The 24,880-nt window shown below is 40.5% G+C and overlaps 1 protein-coding gene across 5 annotated transcripts in view; it reads left to right on the top strand.

The window, feature by feature from the left end:
• BCAS3 (BCAS3 microtubule associated cell migration factor) overlaps positions 1 to 16,188 on the top strand; it is a 1,583,483-nt gene extending 1,567,295 nt beyond the window's left edge. For all 5 annotated transcript variants that reach the window (XM_077482133.1, XM_077482136.1, XM_077482134.1 and 2 more), the window contains one exon: positions 13,200 to 16,188. In XM_077482133.1, the coding sequence (XP_077338259.1) occupies positions 13,200 to 13,348 (149 nt within the window). In that variant the 3' untranslated portion in view covers positions 13,349 to 16,188. The remainder of the gene's footprint in view (positions 1 to 13,199) is intronic.
• Positions 16,189 to 24,880: the final 8,692 nt, after the last annotated feature.

Raw genomic sequence — 24,880 nt, 5'->3', positions numbered from 1 at the left:
TCATCAGAAAAACTGATAGTGTGTATGGGGCTTTAGACTAACAAAGCTGTGCCTGTTCATTGAATGGAATAAATACAGAAGAATATGTCAGTGAGGTGTGAGCAACTGCATAAATGTGTATTGCTGCGGTGATGACAAGTACAAAAATGTGCATCGGTGTTAATGAGTTCCAAAATGTGTGTAGTTGCTATGTTGGCACCTTCAGTTAAGTGTGGTGTTGGCAAATGCAGAGGTGCACATTGTTGCAGTGTAAATGGGAGCATCTATGTGGTGTCAGTGATTTCATAAGTAATTGCTGGTGTGGTTAACAGCAAGTGAAAACATGCACACTGGTGCAGTTTCAGAAAGTGCACATCAGTGTGGTGTCAGCAAAAGTTAATTTCAGTGGAGTGTTCTCCAGTGCAGATGTGTGTGGAGGTAAAGTGTTGGTGAATACAGAAGTGCATGTCATTACAGTATTGGCAAGTGCAAAACTGCACATTGTTGCTGTTCTGGAAAGTACAAAAGTCGTTGTCGGTGTAGTGTTGGTGAATTCAAAAGTGCACATTAATACGTGCATCAGTGCGGTTTCGGCAAGTGCATGAGTGAGAGTCATAGGGTTGGCAAGTGCAGAAATGCATGTAGGTGCAGTGTTGTTTAGGGGCAGAAGTGCGCAGAGATGTGGTGTTGGCTAGTACAGAAAATGTGTGGTGGTGCAGAGTCAGCAAATGCAGAAGTTTTTGCAATTGCAGTGTATGTGAGTGCAGACAAGTGCCAAACGTTTGTGTGGAATTGGGGAGAACAATTTGTGTTGTTGATGAGTGCATATGTGTGCATGGTCAGCTAATGCAGTATTGCCCTGAGCTGTAGTGGCAGCAAACCTGGTTCTGCTTGTCATGTGTAGTGGTGTTGAGCCTAGCCTAGCACGATGATGCAGCAGCAGCAAGCAGGGTCTTAAACAATGGTGCAGTGGCAGTGACCAAGATCTTGTGCGGTAGTGAAGTGACAGCAAATAGGTCCTGCCAAAAGTGTCAATTAGGCAAATGGCTGAATGCACTCAAACATTTAGCAAAGCATTCACCTATAGGATCTAAGTGTTAATGTGCATTGCGCCATTTGGATAAATGCACACTGTGAAGACTTCTGAAGGCATAACACATTTCGTGGCTCCCTACTATGTGTGCAGGACACATGCTGTGGGGCCTGATGCCAGGCTGCGGGCGGGACATGTGTCCGATCGCTCCACTGCACACTTTTTGTGTACATGCACAAGTAAAAGTGCCCTCCACTGCAATTGCTACAGAAAGCTTCCACCTGTGCATGTTTGGGCTGCTTTTTTTTAGCAGTCAGCAAAAGAATTTATTCATTAAGTACACGTTCTATACTACAATAAACAGATAATTGTTTGAAGTCGGTGATATCATATGAATACAATGCTTAACCCTTTAAGGTCCACATTTTTCAATGAGTTAGTGTGACTCAAAATGTGCGCTACCAAACGGTGGAGGAGAACGTTAAAGGGTTAAAAACAGAGGAATATTGAGAGCAGAATGTTATTTTCAATACAACGTTACAGTTGACCTGAGCAGGTGAAAACGTAGGGTGCCATAGGTTTCAGAGGAAGTCTAATCACCCTCAGGCAAAACAACGGTCCACTGGGTGCTTAAACATCAATGTTAAATATGTTTGTTGTTTGGAAGATTGTTACATATTTCATTAACAAATTTCAGAAATATAAAAAAATCCAGTGCTTTGTCAGTGAATATATGCAACAAATATAGAACCACTAAAAAATACTATAAGATAAAACCACAATATGTATTAAAATAAATAAATGATATGAGACAATATGAAAATTGATAGCGGGACCCTATGCGTATCTAGTAATGTTGTTCCTATAGAATTTCTACAGTATGTATAGTCATACTGTATAAACCCATGCTTCCCACTATCTACTTTATATTCATATATGTATATGCATGCTAGCATTACTGATAGCGATCTCATTGTTTACTTTGATCACAAAGACCAATTGAACTGCTTGCATTTCCTCTGTATATTTATCCACGCTAAATCACCTATATTTCCTCTGCAGTGGGTTGTAAAATTTGCCTGTTTGCTTGTGAGGAGCATAGAAATCTAATTTACACAGTATTTAGGTCTCCTGGATCTCACATCCATGTGCAATCCTTGGTTAGCGATTTTGAAATATTTGAAGGACTGTATAATGATTTTATAGAAATTTTATTTTCTTAGTATTGTTGTAACTGAAAAGATAACATTTTGAAAGTATGTTTTAATAATTGGGTAAGTGTAATCTATGGTGAGATATTATTTTAGGGTTTCTTTTAGCCTGCTATAGGCTACAACACTTTGAAAAAAAAATACAAAAACAAAAGCATAGATACTGTTGTTTACATACTCCAGTGGCTCAAGCTGATATTTACAGAAGTAAGTGAATCATTGCAGAACCTACAAGCAGATAGCTCTCCACTGGGAACACTTTGTAATGTATTTTTTTTTTAATTACTCAAACTCATTAGCTCACTTTTATCCCTGTGTATTTTCATATGCTACTTTACATTGATAACATTTCATGTTTTTTTTTACATGCATCTATTCATTTCCTATGGGTCCTTAATGTGCATCCAAACATTGAAAATGCACATGGCTCCCTTTGTCACAATAAAAATATTTTTTTAAGTACTTCATTACCTCACGTTCTCAACTCCTCAGGGACCCGGTGCACCTTCCCGGCAGCCTTGATGTCCGCCGGGCACCCGCGATTGCCCGTGAACACAGCAGGACCATGGATCTGTGTGTATAAACACACTGATTCACGTCCTGTCAGGTGAGAGGAGACCGATCGTGTGTTCTCAGTACAGAGGAACACCGATCGGTCTCCTTCCCTTGTGAGTCCCCGCCCCCTACAGTTAAAGTCACTCCCTAGGAAACATAATTAACCTCTCAATCGCCCCCTGGTGTTAACCCCTTCCCTGCCAGTCACATTTACATAGTAATCAGTGCAATTTTATAGCACTGATTGCTGTATAAATGTGAATGGTCCAAAAAATGTGTCAAAAGTGTCCGACATGTTTGTCGCAACATCACAGTCATGAAAAAAAATTGCAGATCGCCGCCATTACTATTAAAAAATAAATCTATCCCGTATTTTGTAGACGCTATAACTTTTGCGCAAACCAATCAATATAGGTTATTGCAAAAAAATTTTTTACCAAAAATACGTAGAAGAATGCATATCAGCCTAAACTGAGGAAAAACATTTTTTATTTATTTTTAAATTGGGATATTTATAGCAAAAAGTAAAAAAATATTGTGTTTTTTTTCAAACTTTTCTCTCTTCTTTTGTTTATAGCGCAAAAATAAAAACCACAGTGGTGATCAAATACCACCAAAAGAAAGGGAAAAAACTAAAAAAATTTGGGTGCAGTGTTGCATGACCACGCAATTGTCATTCAAAATGCGACAGCGCTGAAAACTAAAAATTGGTCTGGGAAGGAAGGGGGGCTCGGGGAAATGCCTTGTATTGAAGTAGTTAAGTTAAGTTGAGGAGTGCTAACACCTCTGTCCATAAGAGGAAACCTCTCTAATGAAGTCCTGGATAACAGTAAAACCTGACAGTTGATATAACTAAAAAAAATTTGGATATAGACACAGTTTAAAATCATAATATATGGCTGAGCAAGCAGGTAAAAATCACATCCAGAAATTATGTTCAAGCTGACTTCACTGTCATAACTTAAAGGAGTACTTACTGAAATCATGTATTTGTTTTTCTCTAAAGCCCCATACACACGATCAGAAATTTTGCCAACAAAAGTCAGATATGAGCTTTTGGTCAGAAATTCCGACCATGTGTATGCTCCATCAGACTTTTGCTGGCAGAATTCCCGCCAGCAAAAGATTGAGAGCAAGTTCTCTATTCTTCGGTCATAAAAAGTTCAGATCGGAAATTCCGATCGTCTGTACAAATTTCGATGTGCAAAATTCCTACGCATGCTCGGGAACAATTTGACGCATGCTCCGAAGCATTGAACTTAATTTTCTCGGCTCATCGTGTTGTACGTCACCGCATTCTTGACAGTCGAAAGTTCAGAGAACTTTTGTGTGACTGTGTGTATGCAAGCCAAGCTTTAGCGGAATAGCGTTGGAAAAAACCATCCAAGTTTTTTCTGACTGAAAATCCGCTTGTGTGTACGGGGCATAAGACTTTTAGCTAAAGTATATACATTTTTTTATATGTCTGTATATTTCATTACAATTTCACAAAATACTAAGTGAAACACTGTGATTTTTTCCTGTTCGAGAGAGGGAAGTTTATTTTATAATTGCCTGTACAGTCTCCACACAGAAAGAGAGATGGGGAGATTAGACATAATGATTTAAATACCATTATATTTATATTCCATTCAGAATAAATGCTCCGTCTCAAAGCAGAGCAGCCCTGATTGTGATGACTTGAAACACATTACTAAGTAAACGTCAAGCAATGTTACTTTAAGGATTATAAATGTATAACCACTTTCGTCTCTTGCTGTTTGCGTTCTTTGCAATCCACGCCTAGAATTTGTAAAGTGTGAGCAATAAAGCCAGAGACTGAAACAGTTTGCAAGTGGCAAATTGTAGGTGTGACACAATATCCCACGCCCTGGACCAGTGTCTATACTCTTGTCTTTATAGTGGCCTGGAGCCGGGAGTCAACAAATGATCTCTTGATAAGGGTCTATTAGACGGAAATAGTTTCCAAAACGCACTTTTCTTGGGAAAAAGATTTCCAGTAAGATTAAATATTACCAGTATAAATGTTTGTATACAGGAAATGTGATGTGGCTCCATAAACTTTGAAAGTTAACATTTGCTGAACAGTTAAGTGTGAGTCAGCATGGAACTACTTAACGGAAATAGATAAAATCCTGCAAATACAAAGATTTAAAATAAAACTTAAAATGTATGTATAGCTTTTTTTTGTGTTGAATGGAATAGGGAAGAATTTGAATGGTTGTCTTTTTTTATCATGGTCTGTGTCCCTAATGGGGAGATTCACCCTCTCTATTTGTCCTGGTGACCATTGTTAGCAAGGCAAAAAGTAACAGGAAATCAAAATTTCAGCATTGTTACAAAAATGAGAATTTGTACATTTGGGACGCTTCTTCTGGTGACTAGTCTAAAGCTAGCCATACTCTAGTAGACTTTCGAATAAACATTTGTTTGAAAATTGTACATTCCATGACTTGACCAATGTCATTTGAAAGTACTTCAAAATTTCATTTCATTTGATTTTGGAATTAATAGACCTTAATGACCAAAAACCACATGCACTGTTAGAAATGTGTTATTTTGAGAAAAAAATTTCCATTCTGCTCCTTTGAATGTTCTCATCACTGTCGTCAAAAGTGAACATCGATTTGACCCCACCAGCAATTATAAAACTGAACAAATGCTCTTAAAATGAAAAATTCAGTACAAAAATCTACTGATGTACTGTATGGCAATCTTAAGAGTGCATGTATGTAATTTTTTGAGATTTCCTCTAACTTCCTTTTGAATCTCCAGGACAGGAAGTATGGTCAAATCTGCCCAACGGGACATAATAAAAAAAAAACTGGCAAGGATTTTAACCTTTTCCTACTCTATTCAAAACTAAAGAAGATGATTTTTGCTCTATACACTTTATTAGAAAACATTTTGCAAACATTATGCAAATAAAATGGGGAAACACAAAACAGAGGTGGGAAAGGCACGCACATTAAGTATTTTAACCAGTTCACAACCGCCCCACGCAGATTTACTGCAGCAGGGCGGCCGCTCTGCGCCAGATCACGTACTAGGTACTAGGATCACGTACTAAGTACCAGATCACGTACTAGGTACTAGGATCACATACTAAGTACCAGATCACGTACTAGGTACTAGGATCACGTATTGAGTACCAAATCACGTACTAGGATCACGTACTGAGTACCAGATCGCATACTAGGTACTAGACATGTGCATTCGTTTTCGTCCGAATGCATTTTCGTCCGAATTTCAGCTATTTTCGTTTTCGTTTTGCCAAACGATAACGAAAGCACAAAATCCGAAAAACGAAAGATCCGACATAAATAAATGCTTTATTTTCGTTTTCATTGTTACAACAGTTCGATATAGAATAGGAGATTCGACGTGACTCTGACAAGTGTCTATAGAACCTGTGTTCGAATGTGCCTAACCTTACCTCTATTAGTCCAAGATTATATAGAGAAAATATTCGACAGAGAAAAAAGATTTGACAGAGAGAAAAGATTCTGCAAGATACTGTCCTAAAAAGTGTTTGGGGACCCGGGTCCTGCCCCAGGGGACATGTATCAATGCAAAAAAAAGTTTTAAAAACGGCCGTTTTTTCGGGAGCAGTGATTTTAATAATGATTAAAGTGAAACAATAAAAGTGTAATATTCCTTTAAATTTCGTAGGGGGGGGTTGTCTATAGTATGCCTGTGAAGGGGCGCATGTTTCCCGTGCTTAGAATTGTCCCTGCACAAAGTGTCATTTATGCAGGAAAAAAAGTCCTTTAAAATCACTCGCAGCTATAATGAATTGTCGGCTCCGTAATACAGAGAACACTCATTGAAAGTCATTGATAAAAAAATAAATAAATAAATAAAAAAAAAAAAAGCGTGGGGGTCCCCCAAATTCAATTACCAGGCCCTTCAGGTCTGGTATGGATATTAAGGGGAACCCTGCCTCAAATTTAAGAAAAAATTTGACGTGGGGTTCCCCCTAAATATCCATAACCAGACCCTTCAGGTCTGGTATGGATATTAAGGGGAACCCCGCGTCAAATTTAAAAAAAAATTGACGTGGGGTTCCCCCTAAAAATCCATACCAGACCCTTTATCCGAGCACGCAACCTGGCAGGCCGCAGGAAAAGAGGGGGGGACGAGAGAGCGGCCCCCCCTCCCTCCTGAACCGTACCAGGCCACATGCCCTCAACATTGGGAGGATGCTTTGGGGGTCTGTGACCCCTCAAAGCACCTTGTCCCCATGTTGATGAAGACAAGGGCCTCATCCCCACAACCCTGGCCGGTGGTTGTGAGGGTCTGCGGGCGGGGGGCTTATCAGAATCTGGAAGCCCCCTTTAACAAGGGGACCCCCAGATCCCGGCCCCCCCCCTGTTTGAAATGGTAAGGGGGTACAAAAGTACCCCTACCATTTCACAAAGAAAGTGTAAAAAATGTTTAAATAAAACAAACACACTTTTGAAAAATTCCTTTATTAAAAATAAAAAAATAAAAAAAAGATTCCAGCGGCGGTAATCCACTCTTGCTATCCATCGACGGACGGTCAGCTCTCCAGCGATGTCTAATATCATCCAGCGCAGCGCAGCATCCTTCTTCTGTCTCCGTGGAGGAGACACTACAGGCATTCCGGCGGCTGACGTTTGTTATATACGGAGGGCGGGGCCACCCGTCACCTGACCCCGCCCCCCTCTGACGCAAGGGGAAACCCGGGGTTCCCCGTGACGTAGGGGTGACCCGCACCCCTCTGATGTAACACAGGCAGGTTTCCGTTACATCAGAGGGGGGCGGGGTCACCTATACGTCACGGGGAACCCCGGGTTTCCCCTTGCGTCAGAGGGGGGCGGGGTCAGGTGACGGGTGGCCCCGCCCTCCGTATATAACAAACGTCAGCCGCCGGAATGCCTGTAGTGTCTCCTCCACGGAGACAGAAGAAGGATGCTGCGCTGCGCTGGATGATATTAGACATCGCTGGAGATATGACCGTCCGTCGATGGATAGCAAGAGTGGATTACCGCCGCTGGAATCTTTTTTTTATTTTTTTATTTTTAATAAAGGAATTTTTCAAAAGTGTGTTTGTTTTATTTAAACATTTTTTACACTTTCTTTGTGAAATGGTAGGGGTACTTTTGTACCCCCTTACCATTTCAAACAGGGGGGGGGCCGGGATCTGGGGGTCCCCTTGTTAAAGGGGGCTTCCAGATTCTGATAAGCCCCCCGCCCGCAGACCTCCACAACCACCGGCCAGGGTTGTGGGGATGAGGCCCTTGTCCTCATCAACATGGGGACAAGGTGCTTTGAGGGGTCACAGACCCCCAAAGCATCCTCCCAATGTTGAGGGCATGTGGCCTGGTACGGTTCAGGAGGGAGGGGGGGCCGCTCTCTCGTCCCCCCCTCTTTTCCTGCGGCCTGCCAGGTTGCGTGCTCGGATAAAGGGTCTGGTATGGATTTTTAGGGGGAACCCCACGTCAATTTTTTTTTAAATTTGACGCGGGGTTCCCCTTAATATCCATACCAGACCTGAAGGGTCTGGTTATGGATATTTAGGGGGAACCCCACGTCAAATTTTTTCTTAAATTTGAGGCAGGGTTCCCCTTAATATCCATACCAGACCTGAAGGGCCTGGTAATTGAATTTGGGGGACCCCCACGCTTTTTTATTTATTTATTTATTTATTTATTTTTTTTATCAATGACTTTCAATGAGTGTTCTCTGTATTACGGGAGCCGACAATTCATAATAGCTGCGAGTGATTTTAAAGGACTTTTTTTCCTGCATAAATGACACTTTGTGCAGGGACAATTCTAAGCACGGGAAACATGCGCCCCTTCACAGGCATACTATAGACAACCCCCCCCTACGAAATTTAAAGGAATATTACACTTTTATTGTTTCACTTTAATCATTATTAAAATCACTGCTCCCGAAAAAACGGCCGTTTTTAAAACTTTTTTTTGCATTGATACATGTCCCCTGGGGCAGGACCCGGGTCCCCAAACACTTTTTAGGACAGTAACTTGCAAATTAGCCTTTAAAATTAGCACTTTAGATTTTGAACGTTGGAGTCCCATAGACTTTAATAGGGTTCTAAAGTACGCTATATAGTTAGCTCCGTCGAATCTTCTTTATACATTCGACAGACACCATAAGCCTTCCAAGACAGATTCGACCGTAATTCATGTGGATTTTCGGACGAATGCAATTTTTGAACGAAAAACGAAATAAATAAAAACGAATTTCGGGAGTAACTAAATAAATTAAGTTTTCAGACGAAAACGAAATTCCGAAACGAAATATTTTACTCTGCACATGTCTACTAGGTACTAGGATCACGTATTAAGTACCAGATCACGTACTAGGTATGTGATCTGGTACTTCCGGGTCTGGGACACGCACATGCGCCACCGCCAACCCGCTTCCACTGTGATTGAACACAGCGGGAGCCAATCAGCGTGTCCGATCGTTGATGAGAGAGGCAGAATGGCGGTCTGCCTATATAAACAAGGCAAATCACTGTTCTGCTAGTAGGGGAGACAGAGAACTTGTGTTTCTGCTTTATTGAAATTCCATAAATCTATCCAATAGTTTGTAGACGCTATAACTTTTGCGCAAACCAATCAATATACATTTATTGGATTTTTTTTACCAAAAACATGCAGCAGAATACATATTGGCATAACTTTATGAAATTGAATTTTTTGCTTTTTTTTTTTATTGGGTGTGTTTTATAGCAGAAAGTAAAAAATATTGCTTTTTTATCAAAATGTTGTCTTTTTTTTGTTTATAGCACAAATTAAAAACTGCAGACGTGATCAAATGCCACTAAAAGAAATCTCTATTTTTGGGGAAAAAGGACATCAATTTTATTTGGGTACAGCATCACACGGCCATGCAATTGTCAGTTAAAATAACGCAGTGCCGTATCGCAAAAAATGGCCTGGTCATGAAGGGGGTAAACCAGAGCTAAAGTGGTTGAAGGAATGTAATGTAATGTAAATGCGCCCTAATGCTCATCAAACGCTACAAAATCACACATAGGGCATTTAGGGAGCGTTTTTAACGCTTGTAAAATACCCCATTCTAAAACTCATTGACACCTCTCTGACGCCTGTCTGACGCCCATACAAACGCCATACAAATTTTATAGGAGCATTTGTTGAGCGTCAAGTGTGAACAAGCCCTAACTGTAAAATACCCATTTTATATTTTAAATCCTTTTAAAGATATAGTTAAAAAAAATTCTTAACAATTTTAACAAAAAGCAACTTGCTAAGCACCAACATTTTTCTCTATTATTTACTTCCTATGAATGTTACGTTCCACTTTGACTGTGGAGTGGAATATGACTTTACACACAAAGGATAGCAGCAGGGAATCCACTGAACATTTTTAACATAGAATGCGCTTTTCATACCCTTCGTTTATGTGTTATGCTTTTGCATGTTATAATTGTCAAATGAAGGTGCAAAGTCACCAATATCAGACACAAAAAACATACAGTTGTTATTTTGCAAATAACCCAACTCTTATATAATCCAGGTATTCCTTTCCATACGAATACATTAGCATACCAAATAAGCCCTCTGGAGACTGAACAGGGTCATTTTAGTACTTAGAGTACAAAACAAGCTTGTCTGTATGTCATTTTTCAACCTGTTTGTCTGTCTCTGTACCTCATCTGCTTTTCTTTGATTTTTAAAAGAACATGCAGATTGTAAGCTCGGTATTATAATAAGAATAATTATCCTGTGGGTCAAGCTCTAAATTACCTACTTTACTACTGATCTCCTGGTGCTAGACACTCCTTATTGATTTAGTAAAGATCATCTGTACATTTTGCTAATCCGGTACATGTCTTCATATTAAACTGGTATTAAACCTAAAATCAAACATTTATTATATTGCAGCTTACCATTTCTTAAATGTGATGGCTGCATTTGTGTTCTTTCTTTCTTCTATTTTCATCTGGTGGTAAGTCTGTTGTTTTGAAAAAGAACAAGCTCTCCAGCAGAATGTATCATTTACAGAGTCGAGACAAACTATTTATTGCTGACAGGGGTGCTTTCAATGATCAACTTTTATTTATTTATGAAAAACCTTTATCCCAAAAAAGAAAAAAAAACTGTTTGCTGTGACTGCTTATAAAGTGTTAGCTGGAGTCTGGCTTAAGTATGTAAGCCTATTTAAATCTGCAGGTACACTATATTGCCAAAAGTATTGGGATGCCTGCCTGTACATGAACTTTAATGGCATCCCAGTTTTAATCTGTAGGGGTCAAAATATTGAGTTGGCCCACCCTTTGCGACTATAACAGCTTTAACTCTTCTGGAAAGGCTGTCCACAAGGTTGAGGGGCGTGTCTATGGGTATGTCTGACCATTCTTCCAGAAGCACATTTGGTCAGCATGGATCCTGCTTTGTACACTGGTCCAAATCATTTGGTGGAGGGGAGATTATGGTGTGGGGTTGTTTTTCAGGGGTCAGGCTTGGCCCCTTAGTTCCAGTAAAGGGAACACTTAAGGCATCAGCATACCAAGACATTTTGGACAATTTTATGCTCCCAACTTTGTAGGAACAGTTTGGGGATGTCCCCTTCTTGTTCCAATATGACTGCACACCAGTGCACAAAGCAAGGTCCATAAAGACATGGATGAGTGAGTTTGGGGTGGAGGAACTTGACTGGCCTGCACCTCACCTCAACCTGATAGAACACCTTTGGGATGAATTAGAGCAGAAACTGCGAGCTAGGTCTTCTTGTTCAACATCAGTGCCTGACCTCACAAATGTGCTTATGGAAGAATGGTCAAACATTCCTATAGACACACTCCAAATCCTTGTGGACAGCCTTCCCAGAAGAGTTGAAGCTGCTATAACTGCAAAGGGTGGCCCAGAGTGAGGGCACTGTACTACAGGAGGTGTGTTACAGGCCCGATCACCAGATGAAAACAGCATAAAAAAAAGAAAACAAATGCAGCCACCGCATTAGGAGAAAGCACATGTTAGGGGGTCTGAATCAGAAAAAAACACTCTCCTGTGATGGTGAAGGTGACCAGTAACAGCTGGGCCTCGCTTAGCAATGTGTTTAACAATGTCCAGGGAGTTTTTCAGTCAGGCTTCATGAGGTATGTAAATGGCCTACACCTATAGCAAGGAGATTGTTCAATTTTGATCAAAGGTGCACACCTTTTTATTTTTCTACAGATGTCTCTTGTCTGCATAGGCAGATTTTTGGTAGTATAGTACTGTACACATAGGGGTGGATTTACTAAAGGTAAATAGACTGTACACATTGCAAGTGCAGTTGCACTCATTTTTCCCAGAGCCTAGTAAATGTGGTAAAGCTCAGCTGATTTCCATCAGCGAATCACGTGCAAGCAAAAATGTGATTGGGTATTGTTTTCAAAGTGAAGCTTTACCACATTCACTAAGTTCTAGGGAAAATGAGTGCAACTGTGCTTGCAAAGTGCACAGTCTAATTACCTTTAGTAAATCCTCTCCATGACTGCAACAAATGTACACTGCTTGTTCCAAATAGAAGTTTCTTTGAACAAAAGAAAACGCTGGTTCTACAAAAGAAAATAAATTGATTCCCCCATCCACACACTCCATGTGGATGAGGGAATCCCTCCCATAGAGCTATTGAATTCTGACAGTAGGAAGACCTCCTCATCATCAGAATACACTCATCAGAGATTGACTTCTGTACAATCAGCTTGCCCATAGAACCTCCCTGCTGAACTGGCTGAATTTCGATCCATTTATGGCTGGCTTAAAGCGGAACTTCGCCCAAAAGGGGAAGTTCCACTTGTTTGCATCCTCCCACCCTCCACTGCCACATTTGGCACTTTTTTGGGGGGAGCGGCTACCCAGTTTTGACAGGTACCCGCTCCCACCTTTCGGCTCAGATTGCCATAGCGATCTGACCTGGAAGTCTGCCCCCCCTCCTTCCCCGCAGTCTTCTGGGACATATCACAGTTCCCAGAAGGCTATGGAACCATTCGCAATGCTCATCATGTCTCACACACGCACAGTTTTAAACCGGCTGTGGAACTACAAGGATTCATTTTCTGTTCCTTTTACTAGAGATGCTGGCCCCTGCACCCAAAGCCGATTGAAGAATCGGCTCAGGTGAGGACATTGTGGGATCCCTGGACAGGTAAGTGCCCTTGTATTAAAAGTCAGCCCCTTCAATATTTGTAGCTACTGACTTTTTATTTTTTGGGGGGTAGCCCGTGGCTCCTCTTTAAAAAAAAACTATCTTAGAAAAATATATTACAGGGCCATTAAGTAGTGGGTGTATTTGGACTATTTTTGTAGAATAAGAATATTGTTTATTGTCACTTTAATGCTGTTTGTTGCAGTGAGAAACGGTTATTCATATTTCTGTCAAATATTTATATCCTGTTTTTTATTATATTATTTCAGAACTACAGCGAGACGGAAGCATAGAGACACTAAGTAACAGCTCTGGATCTACCAGTGGTAGCATTCCACGCAACTTTGACGGTTACAGGACAACTCTGCCAAGCAATGAAAGTCAACCTCTCAGCCTGTTCCCATCAGGACTTCTTTAGCATAAAAAAACTTAACGGAAGAGAAACATTTTCATACTTACTATTCACATTTTCAAGTAATTTAATGTATAATGTGTTTACTTCTTCTCTTCAAGCTTTTTCTTATTAGAGTGTATATGTTGGAGTTCACCATTTGCATAGAACATTAGGTTAGAAGTAAGAAATGCAGCGCATTCCTTTTTAGTCTTTATTTGACATCAGTGGTTAGTTATTAGGATATGCTTTAAACACTATTAGAACTGAGACAATCTAAATGTGACTTCTACCTGCCTGTGTTTTCTGCAGTGGCATGACATACACTGGTGATTCTGGCATATATATTTATTCGGAGATATAATTTAATGGGAAATGCACATTATGTGTGATATTACTGTACTGAATTTAATAGCAAATGCATCAGAATCGTGTGTGTTTAGCTATACAAAGCTGTGCTTATAATTCCCAGTTGACACACATGGGTGTGACTATTGTGTCTCCATTTTGTTTTATTCATTTTAGATTATCAAGGGGTGAAGTGTTTTTTTTTAAGTAGTAACTCAAATAACTACAAATTGAGATATTGCCATAAAAATCTCTCACACTGATATGCATTCCACCATCAAAGTGAAATCTTAATATACTCATATTCTTCCTGGTCTTTTCAAGTACTCAAAGATTAGATTGGGCAATTTTATTTTATACGTAAGGAATTTGCATGATAGATACAATATTTATGGATGACATACATACTCTTAATCGTGAAAGTATTAAAGCCAACCAAATGCACACCTCTGATAACGTTGTTTAGTAGGACATATAATTCCTCATTTTTGTTGCACAAAATGTATTTTTGTGGGATTTCCAGGTATAGATAACATTTCAATTATTACTAGTTACATGGAATCTTTTTCTAACAACATAGGAAATGTAATATTCAAAGAACTGAGGGGTAGACTGGTGTGTTGTATTGAAATTGCATCCTTATCCAGCATAAGATAGAACTTCAGTTAAAACTAGTCTTTTTTTCTAGTCTTCTATAGGAACGGTTACAACATTTTTAGCCTTTTTTGTAATCTCTGCCCCTAGTGGACAGATCTACTACTGCTTCCTGTACCAAAGACACAAGAAGACGTGAAAGTAAATCTCCCCAAAGTGAGGGGAACCCCCTACTTCTAACAACTTATTAGACAAGATCCCTCCATTAAGAGATTTTTACCTTTAACTTATTTGTCCTTGGTACAACAGCCACCAGAAGTAACAGTAAGAGTAAACTTCCCCAACAGCTAGATTGATAGCAATAACAACCTGACAGGGGTTCTAACCCTTCTTGCTCTTGTCCTCTCTGAGATATACATTTTGGGCATGTTACCTGAGGGTAACCTACTGCAAAGTTATAAATAAGCACAAAAATGTGGACGAATCACTGAATTATTTGCACTACTAACCACACTATTATAGTAGATCACTCATCCATTTAAATTAATTTGTTCCTAAACTTTATAAATGACATGGACTCTGTAATCAAACATTCCCCACAATATCATTAATGTCCTGATAGATCTTAGTTAATAATAAACACCCAAGACTTGATGTATAGAATAATAGACTGTTTTGTAGAAGTGATAGTTTTCTTTCCTGGTGGAAGTTAAATTATTTCCTGGAGCAACAAACCAGATTTTTGTTTTCACATTTTAAACTGCACTAGAAAAATGATACCTGGAATCTGATTGGTTGCTATGAGCAATATCACTGTTTTATATTACATTTTTCTTTTTGGTTAACTCCAGTTTTTTATCTCGTACATATTAGGTGGAATGATGTGAAATGCTTTTATTATTTTAATACAGTGACAGGCCAGAGTATTATGTTTTGGTGAATCAAGACTGGCATGGAATACTGTGGATCCAGAAAAAAGTAAATGGCTGGGGAGAATTATAAAGAAACATTTTATTGAATGAAAAACAGTTGTACCATGACTAAAGCGTCCCACATCTTTTTTTTTTAAATAGAAGGTTAGCAGAAAGTTTGGAGTTTTAGTGATACCCTTTGTTTTCTTTATTAGCTTAATTAGATTCTTAAAGATGCAAGCTTTCAGGATCCATTAGGTTCCTTCTTTAGGCTTTATATAATTGAATATTAAATAAAGCCTGAAGAACGAACATAAGGTGCCACAAAAGCTTGCATCTTTTACAGTTTAGAAGAGAAACATGGTCAAAGCGTTTTGTCCATACTTCTCCTGTGGGTCATAGGAGTACATTTACTTTTGTTCTCTTTTGGCACAGAGTCATCTGATTATTGTTATTGTCCACTATCAGCTTAACGGGCAGAGTCTTGACAGGCTTGGGAAGGATCCTGCATGCTGCTGAGAGCTGGGGCCAGGCATACCCATGCCAGCCTTGCCCGCCCCTTCTCTGCCTGCTACTCCAGTGAGCACTGCAGGATCAGAACAGAGAGCAATGACTGATAGTGACTGCTTTCCCCTCAGAGCAAACTGAGAGCTGAGCAATCGGTGGTTATGTGATGACACAGTTCTTGGTCTTAGAGCCAGCATGGGGCAGCTTCAGCAGTACACAGAGTATAGACGTTTGTTTTTTTCATAAGCCTAGCCAGTGAAGGGTATCACTTTAACTGCCTGCATCGTTTTCAACAAATACTTTTTTATCTTCTCCTTGTGGGTCTATAATCTTTGGGTTGCTTCTAATAACTTTTACTGATGAATTAACCTTCTTCTTATTACAATGAAATAACTGTATTCCATGATAAGGTTAAAAGTGAAAAATCTGAAAGTAACAATACTTTGCATTGTACAAGTAAGCTTTTATCTGTGAATAATAAAGAATGAATTTTATGATGACGTAAAATGCCTTTTACAGTTTGTGCTTTGGAATTATTCTATAAAATGCATACTTTTATTTTATGATATGTTCACAAATTGGCTTATATCGCGAAATATTAGGCATATTTACTAATACAACTACAACAAACAGTTGACTTTTTTTATTGATAGACGCTTTTGCACATTGTGCTTGAGGGAATGAAGAAGCATTTAAAGGAACCTAGGCACTGTGTCAGGCGACGATAAGTGTGCTCTGTACGCACAGGTCATAGTAGATAAATCTTCACATTCTCGTGTCAGCAGTATCTGTTTGTGTTCAAACATAAGGCGTGCAGCCTGGCACTGCGCAGGTTAATGTGTGACCTCTGTCTGTAGTCTAAGAACTGACACTTCCTGTGAAGAAACTAGATATCCCACAATCCCTGGGTCTCTCAGTCTAGTGTTCTACAGGTGAAAGCTGCATCGTAATTAAATATGACACAGACACAAATGGGCAGAGCAAAGAAGGGAAGAGGTGTATGTCATCACTTAAGCTCCCCACATTTTTGATGCAACATAGAGGAAATCAGCAGGCATGCATGAATAGGGACATGCTAGTTGACCGCATACATGGACATAAGGGAATCAATCAGTCATAACACTACAACATGTGAGACCATCATTACAAGGTAAGGCAACTAAGTTTCTACAGTGAACCTGTACTTTGCCCAAGTCAAGGCTTTATTGATCACAATGGTACATGTTGACCAGTGCCTAGTGCAGCAAAGCTAGAAGTAAATCTCTAATTCTTAAAATTTACAATTTAGGATTTTCCCCTTTTTTCCCTAAAATTGCCAAAATTACTGTAGGGGGAGGTACAGGAGTTGTGGAGTTGAGTCAAAAGGTGTATGCAGTGTAAAACATGTGAAAACGATTACCATGGACGTCCCAGCCTCCAGGACTTGGAGGACTTTTTTTTTGTCTCCCCCCCTCCTCCTTTTCCCACAACTCCTTGGGAGATATGCGGTCCTTCCTATATAAGGACATGTAATACCTGATGTTATGGGATGGTACTGGAGTGTGCTTCTCCTCTTTTTGATTGCTGGATGGTTTTATTAGTTCCCCTTAATTTTCCATCATATTGATTGCAACTGTTATACAACTTATATTTATGTACTACCATGCAAAATCTGATCGTTCGTTACGTACAATGGGACTACGTAGAAGCTAGTAGCCAATAGCTTTGGTCCCGTAATTTAATCTGAGCATGAGTGGCACTTTGTCCATCCGAATTCTCTACAAACGTTCTGAAAAAGTCAGATCAGATTTTTTTGGCGGAAAATTTTAGATCCAGCTCTCAAACTTTTTCCGTCGGATTTTCAGACAGAAAAAGTCCGATAGAGCCCACACACGATCGGATTGTCCAACAACATAATCCGATCTGATTTTTTTCCGTCTGAATTTCCGACCGTGTGTACAGGGCATAACTCTAATTCAAAAGATTAAAAAAAATATTTAAAAACACTCCATCTATCTTTGATTCAATCATATGCATACCTCTGATGGACAACTTTTGTCCTGTCCATAAACCCCCTATTGCACCCAGATTTAATGCAGCCTTACCCTTTACAGTAGTGGCAAAGGGTTGATTTACTAAATGCCAATAGGCTGTTCACTTTGCAAGGGAACTTGCATCTTGTAAGCGAATCTTACCCAGTGCTAAGTGATGGTGGTACAGTTTCACTCTGCAAAGAATACCCTGTCATGTAGAAGGAAAAAATATAAAAAATATTTTTGCTAGCACATAAACATATGATGGAAGTTAGCAGAGCTTCACCTCATTCACTAGGCTCTGGGGAATATTCCCTGGCAAAGTGAAACTTTCCTTACAAAGTGAACAGGGTTTTTGCCTTTAAATCAACCCCAAAGAGTTGTAATGAGCCTAGAGGGTGTAGTTATGGAATGGGAAAATATGAAGTAAATTGAGGGATTCTCAAGCTAAGAAGGTCATTATGATTACTGTACTGATTCCTGTATCAGAATTGAAGGAAAGAGGAGATTGTATTGCTATGTAGGAGTGGAGTATAGGACAATTGCCATAATTCAGGCATCAGTGTTCAGAACTACAGGCCATTATGTTCCATAGAAGAATACCATGGACCTATTGGACTTGCCATATGCATTTTATCCCAAAATATGTTGCACAGAGGGGTTGATTTACTAAAACTGGAGAATGAAAAATGTGGTGCAGCTGTGCATGGTAGCCAATCAGCTTCTAACTTGTTCAATTAAGCTTTAACAAAATAACTTGGAACCTGATTGGTTTCTGTGCAGAGCTGCCCCAGATTTTGCACTCTCCAGTATTAGTAAATCAACCCCATAGGCTCATGAAGTATAGTATTTGTATTTTTTTTATGCATGGAAGACGATCTATTCTTCTATCCTTTACTAATTATAGAATTACACACATAAAATAGAGTTATGTGGTAATTGTGTAGGTAAGACAGTGGATTAAAAATAAAGTAGATTGACGCCCATTCTACTTTCCCCTAAAAAGTTAAAATACCCTTGGTTTGCGGTAAACCTCTGGTACTGCCCCGCGAAACCAGCTCAGTTGGCTATATACAATAATAGGTTCATTGTCCAAATTTATTCCCACAAACAACAATGGGTCGATACCTGCTATTAAGGGACAGGATTACTTTAACTTACAGGTTGTCTTTCCCCCTCCTTAATGCCCTCACTTATTAGCCTACATAGGTCCAATGAAACTTTCCCCTTTTTTTAGGATTGGAGGTTCTTGCTGCTGACCTGGATTAGCTACAAAATATATCGGGCAGGGGGAATATAGATCATTGACCCCTGAATTACTATAAATTTGTGATAGAACCGTGATTGTTTGTTCTGAATTATATTATATGCTGCCATTTATGACAAACTGTTCCTTTTGTCTAGCACCGAATTTCGTAGGTGGACTTATGTGTTATAATGTTATATTGTATGAACCGCATTCCTTAAATAAAAATAAAATAAAAATAAAAAAATAAAGTAGATTAAAGTGATACTATTTCTTTTGCTTTATTTTTTTTTAAAAGGTAGCCAGCCAAAGAAGACTTAATACTGATCTCTCTGGCAGGCAGCAAGTGAAAACAATGGATCTTGCATGCAACAGACTTTACAGCTCTCTACAGCAGCTGAAAGCCGCTATCTCTCCCTCCCACCGGCTTTCAGCTGCCGCAGGGAAACACAGACACAGGGCATCATTCCTGTAATTGCTACCCCCACACCGACCCCCCTCCCTGTTTTGCCTACTTCTGATCCCCCTCAGTGTGCCCACCTGTCACTGTGTTGCGCCCCCCTGTGTCACTGCCGGCTTCTCTGTCCTGTAAAAAATGTAATTGTAAAAAAAAAAAAAAATAACATTGTAATAAATAATTTAAATTTTTTTTTAAATAAAATATTGAAATAAAAGGAAAACTTCATTTTTGAAAAAAAAGTATAAATAATAAAAAAAAAATGTAACTAGTTGCTGACCGCCGGCCGTCAAATGACGGCCAGGTGGCGCACCTATTGTGGCGGGAGGCCGTCATATGACGGCCTCCCGTTTAAACAGGGAATGCGCGCGATCGAGCGCGCGCATCCCTGTTTCTTCGGTGGCGGCGTGTCACGGAGACACCGCTCACCACCGAAGGGGGTGAACAGCCATTCGTTATGGCTGTTTACCACGTGATCGGCCGTGATGAAGTCACGGCCGATCACAGATGGTCACACCCCGAACGTGCACGGCGCATGCGCGCGATCACGAGCGCGCTGCGCGTGCATGTCGGTGGCGGCGTGTTCCCCGGGAACACTGCTCGTCACCGACGCTGGTAAACAGCCATTGGCCGGCTGTTTACCCACATGATCGGCTGTGATCCTTTCACAGCCGATCACAAAAATGTAAACAAACTGCGGTAACGGGATGTTACCGGGTTCTCCTTCTCACACACCGATCGTGTGTGAGGAGGAGATTGCGGTAACATCTCGTTACCGCATACAGTGTACACCAATCATACTTATTGCCCCCCCCCAATAAAGAGGACCTGTCACCACCCATCATAGTACCTGTCAATCACAGTCCATCAGAGTACCTGTCACAGTCCATCAGAGTATTTGAGTACCTGTCACAGCACATCAGAGTACCCGAGTACCTGTCACAGCCCATCAGAGTACCTGTCAGCCCATCAGAGTACCCGAGTACCTGTCACAGTTCATCTGAGTACCCGAGTACCTGTCACAGCCCATCAGAGTACCCGAGTACCTGTCACGGCCCATCAGAGTACCCGAGTACCTGTCACGGCACATCAGAGTACCCGAGTACCTGTCACGGCACATCAGAGTACCCGAGTACCTGTCACGGCACATCAGAGTACCCGAGTACCTGTCACGGCACATCAGAGTACCTGAGTACCTGTCACGGCACATCAGGGTACCCGAGTACCTGTCACGGCCCATCAGGGTACCCGAGTACCTGTCACGGCCCATCAGGGTACCCGAGTACCTGTTACGGCCCATCAGGGTACCCGAGTACCTGTCACGGCCCATTAGAGTACCGAGTACCTGTCACAGTCCATCAGGGTACCCGAGTACCTGTCACAGTCCATCAGGGTACCCGAGTACCTGTCACAGTCCATCAGGGTACCCGAGTACCTGTCACAGTCCATTAGAGTACCGAGTACCTGTCACAGTCCATCAGGGTACCCGAGTACCTGTCACAGCCCATCTGAGTACCCGAGTACCTGTTCCAGTCCATCTGTGTACCAGAGTACCTGTCACAGTCCATCTGAGTACCCGAGTACCTGTCACAGTCCATATGAGTACCTGTCACCGCCCTTCAGAGTACCCAAATACCAGTCACCAAACCATCAGAGTACCTGTCACCAGGCCATCAGAGTACCCGAGTACCTGTCACCAGGCCATCAGAGTACCCGAGTACCTGTCACCAGGCCATCAGAGTACCCGAGTACCTGTCACCAGGCCATCAGAGTACCCGAGTACCTGTCACCAGGCCATCAGAGTACCCGAGTACCTGTCACCAGGCCATCAGAGTACCCGAGTATCTGTCACCAGGCCATCAGAGTACCCGGGTATCTGTCACCAGGCCATCAGAGTACCCGAGTACCTGTCACCAGACCATCAGAGTACCCGAGTACCTGCCACCAGACCATCAGAGTACCCGAGTACCTGTCACCAGACCATCAGAGTACCCGAGTACCTGTCACCAGACCATCAGAGTACCCGAGTACCTGTCACCATACCATCAGAGTACCCGAGTACCTGTCACCAGACCATCAGAGTACCCAAGTACCTGTCACCAGGCCATCAGAGTACCCGAGTACCTGTCACCAGGCCATCAGAGTACCCGAGTACCTATTTGCAGCCCATGTCTCATAGAATATACGTTGGGGTGTTTGCTTTCCAAAATGGGGTCATTTTGTGGGTAATTTCACTGTCCTGGTGGTCCAGGACCTTTAAAAGTGTGATGGGTAGGAATGAAATGAGATGTGTCATTTATGCTCCTAGAACGCCTGAACGTACTACTTCAATGTTCGGCCTCTCTATGTGGCCAGGCTGTGTAAAAGTCCTACACATGTGGTATCGCCATACTCGGGAGGAGTAGCAGAATGTATTTTGGGGTGTAATTTTTGCTATATACATGCTATGTGTTAGAAATATCTTATAAATTGACAATTTTGTGTAAAAAAAAAATGCGTTTAAATTTTTTTCCACTTATTCCAAAAACTTCTGGAAAAAAATTAACCGTTCAAAAGACTCATTATGCCTCACAGATTATACGTTGGGGTGTTTGCTTTCCAAAATGGGGTAATTTTATGGGAAATTCCATTGTCCTGGTACTCCAGGGCCTTCAAAAGTGTAATAGGTGGTTGAGAAATCAGATGCGTAATTTTTGCTCGTAGAACGTCTGAAGGTACTACATCAATGTTAGTGCTCTGTATGTGGCCAGGCTGTGTAAAAGTCCTACACATGTGGTATCGCCGTACTCGGGAAGAGTAGCAGAATGTATTTTGGGGTGTAATTTGTTGTATGCATATGCTGTGTGTGAGAAATAACCAGATAATATGACAATTTAGTAAAAAAAAAAAAAAATCTTCATTTTGCAAAGAATTGTGGGAAAAAATGACAACTTAAAAAAACTCACCATGCTACTTACTTAATACCTTGGGATGTCTACTTTGTAAAAAGGGGTCATTTGGGGGGTATTTGTACTTTCCTGACTTGTTAGTGTCTCAAGAAATGAGGTACACCTGATGTACTGAAGGCCTGATCAGAAGTGATCAATTTTCAGTGATTGGCACCATAGTTTGTAGACTCTATAACTTTCACAAAGACCAAATAATATATACTAATGTGGGTTATTTTTACCAAAGATATGTAGCAGTATAAATTTTGGCCAAAATTTATGAAGAAAAATTACTAATTAGCAAAAATTTATGACAGAAACGAAGAACAAGGCATTTTTTTCACAAAATTTACGTTTTATTTTATTTATAGCACAAAAAATAAAAAGCCCACTAGTGATTAAATACCACTAAAAGAAAGCTCTATTTGTGTGGAAAAAAGGACGCAAGTTTCATATGGATACAGTGTAGGATGACTGAGTAATTGTCATTCAAACTGTGAGAGCGCTGAAAGCTGAAAATTGGTCTGGTCAGGAAGGGGGTGTAACTGCACTGTATTGAGGTGGTTAAAAAGGGCTAATTCACACAGATTCTCTGTTATGTTTGTGTCCACTAATAATGATTTTATTGTATTTTTTTGGTGAAAATAATGTTTCAATATATTTGGGGGGGGGGGAAGCCCTGCCAGGTAGGCTGTATGGGGCCCCATAATTTCTAACAGCAGCCTTGACTGTGGTTCCTCCTGCCAGCCACTATGGTGCCTTGTAGTGACCTAGGAATCGGCAGATGGAACCACAGAGAGCAGTAGGTAAAAGGCATCCAACACACCTGTAAGTGTTGACTGCTGAAGAGCCTCCTGGAGGCTGTAGCTTTTGTTGAAAGCATAGTGAGGACTCACAGCTTGCTGGAGAGGTAAGTATTAAGGTTTCTTTTTAGCAATGTTTTCACCCATGATTCATACAATTTTCATTCAAAATCCACCAACTTCACATAAAATTCAGATAGAAAAATTGGTAAATCTTGGGTGAAACTCTGTGAATCTTGAGTGAAGCCATTGATTAAATAGACCCATAATAGTGTTCTTTGCGGGCTGTTGGATTTTAGTTTTTTTTTTTCAAAAACAGAGTTGCTTTAAAAAAAAAGAAAAAAAAAGCGCAATAACATCAGTACCATGTTTACATATATATTTTTGAAAGAAAAGATATTAAACTAGTTACTGAAAAATAACCTTGGACTATTATATTGAAAAATGAGCAGTCCATGTATAATAGAATGACAATGTATTATTAATTAGCAATATATGTTCCATTGTTGTCATTATTATCATATATAGAAAGAAAGCTATAAAGCAGACTTAGCAATGACGTTGTTTACATTCTCAGTCCAACTAACTTTATTTTCTTTGGAGATTGTGTCAGATTGTATAAACATCTAAATTACATTTACTCCTTGTGATATTAATTGATGTCCACATGAAAGAAAAAACCTTGTGTAATTGATAATATTTTTTCATTTTTATATACTGTTTATATTGTTATTAGCAAATTGAGTTTAACCACTTCAATACTGGGAACTTTTACCCCCTTCCTGCACAGGCCAATTTTCAGCTTTCAGTGCTCTCACAATTTACATGAAAAATGAGCAGTCATACCACACTGTACCCATAAGAAATTTTCATAATTTTTTTCACAAAGATAGAGCTTTCTTGTGGTGTTATTTAATCACCAGTGGGTATTTTATTTTTTGCTAAATAAATTAAAAACAAAGGAAAATGTCTAAAATTAAAATGCATTTTTCTTAGCTTCTGTTATAAATCTTTCTTCATAAATTTAGGCCAACATGTATACTGCTATATTAGTTTGCTGCAATCAACCCAATTCAGTGTTTATCATTTAGCCTGTAGGAAAGTTCACAGACTATGGTATATATCTAAAAGTTGATCAACCCCAATGTACAGACGGCCTAGATAATTTCTTGAGGTCCACTAATGCCATGACAAATACCTGCAAATTACCCCTTTTTGAATAGCAGAACCTTATCCGAGCACGCAGCCCGGCCGGTCAGGCCCCCCCACCCCAAAGTACCTTGTCCCCATGCTGATGAGGACAAAGGCCTCTTCCTGACAACCCTGGCCGTTGGTTGTCTGGGTCTGCCGGTAGGGGGCTTATCAGAATTTGGGAGCCCCCTTTAATAAGGGGGCCCCCAGATTCCGGCCCCCTACCCTATGTGAATAAGTATGGGGTATGATGCACCCCTACCCATTCACCTGGGGAAAAAAGTGTTAAAAAAAACACAACATGACTTCGGGGGTCTTCTCGCCGGCCTCCTTCGCTATCTTCTGCTCTTTTACCGCTAGCTCTTTTACTAGCGGAGGAGCCCGGCTTTCTCCTTCGTCGCCGCTGCTGTCTGGGGGTCTTCTTCCAACTACAGGGGTCTTCTTCCGACTTTGGGGGTCTTATGCCGCTCTTTGCTTCTTCTGCCGGACCTCCGCTAACTTCTTACAGCTTTTTAACTAGCGGAGGAGCCCGGGTTTCTCCTTCATCGCTGCCGCCGTCCGGG

This window comes from Lithobates pipiens, unplaced genomic scaffold (assembly GCF_037356315.1).
Source record: "Lithobates pipiens isolate NorthernLeopardFrog02 unplaced genomic scaffold, aLitPip1_a1.2 Scaffold_16, whole genome shotgun sequence".
In the NCBI taxonomy this organism is placed as follows: domain Eukaryota; kingdom Metazoa; phylum Chordata; class Amphibia; order Anura; family Ranidae; genus Lithobates; species Lithobates pipiens.
Note: the sequence above shows the minus strand (reverse complement) of the source record. Positions and strands in the feature narration are given on the sequence as shown.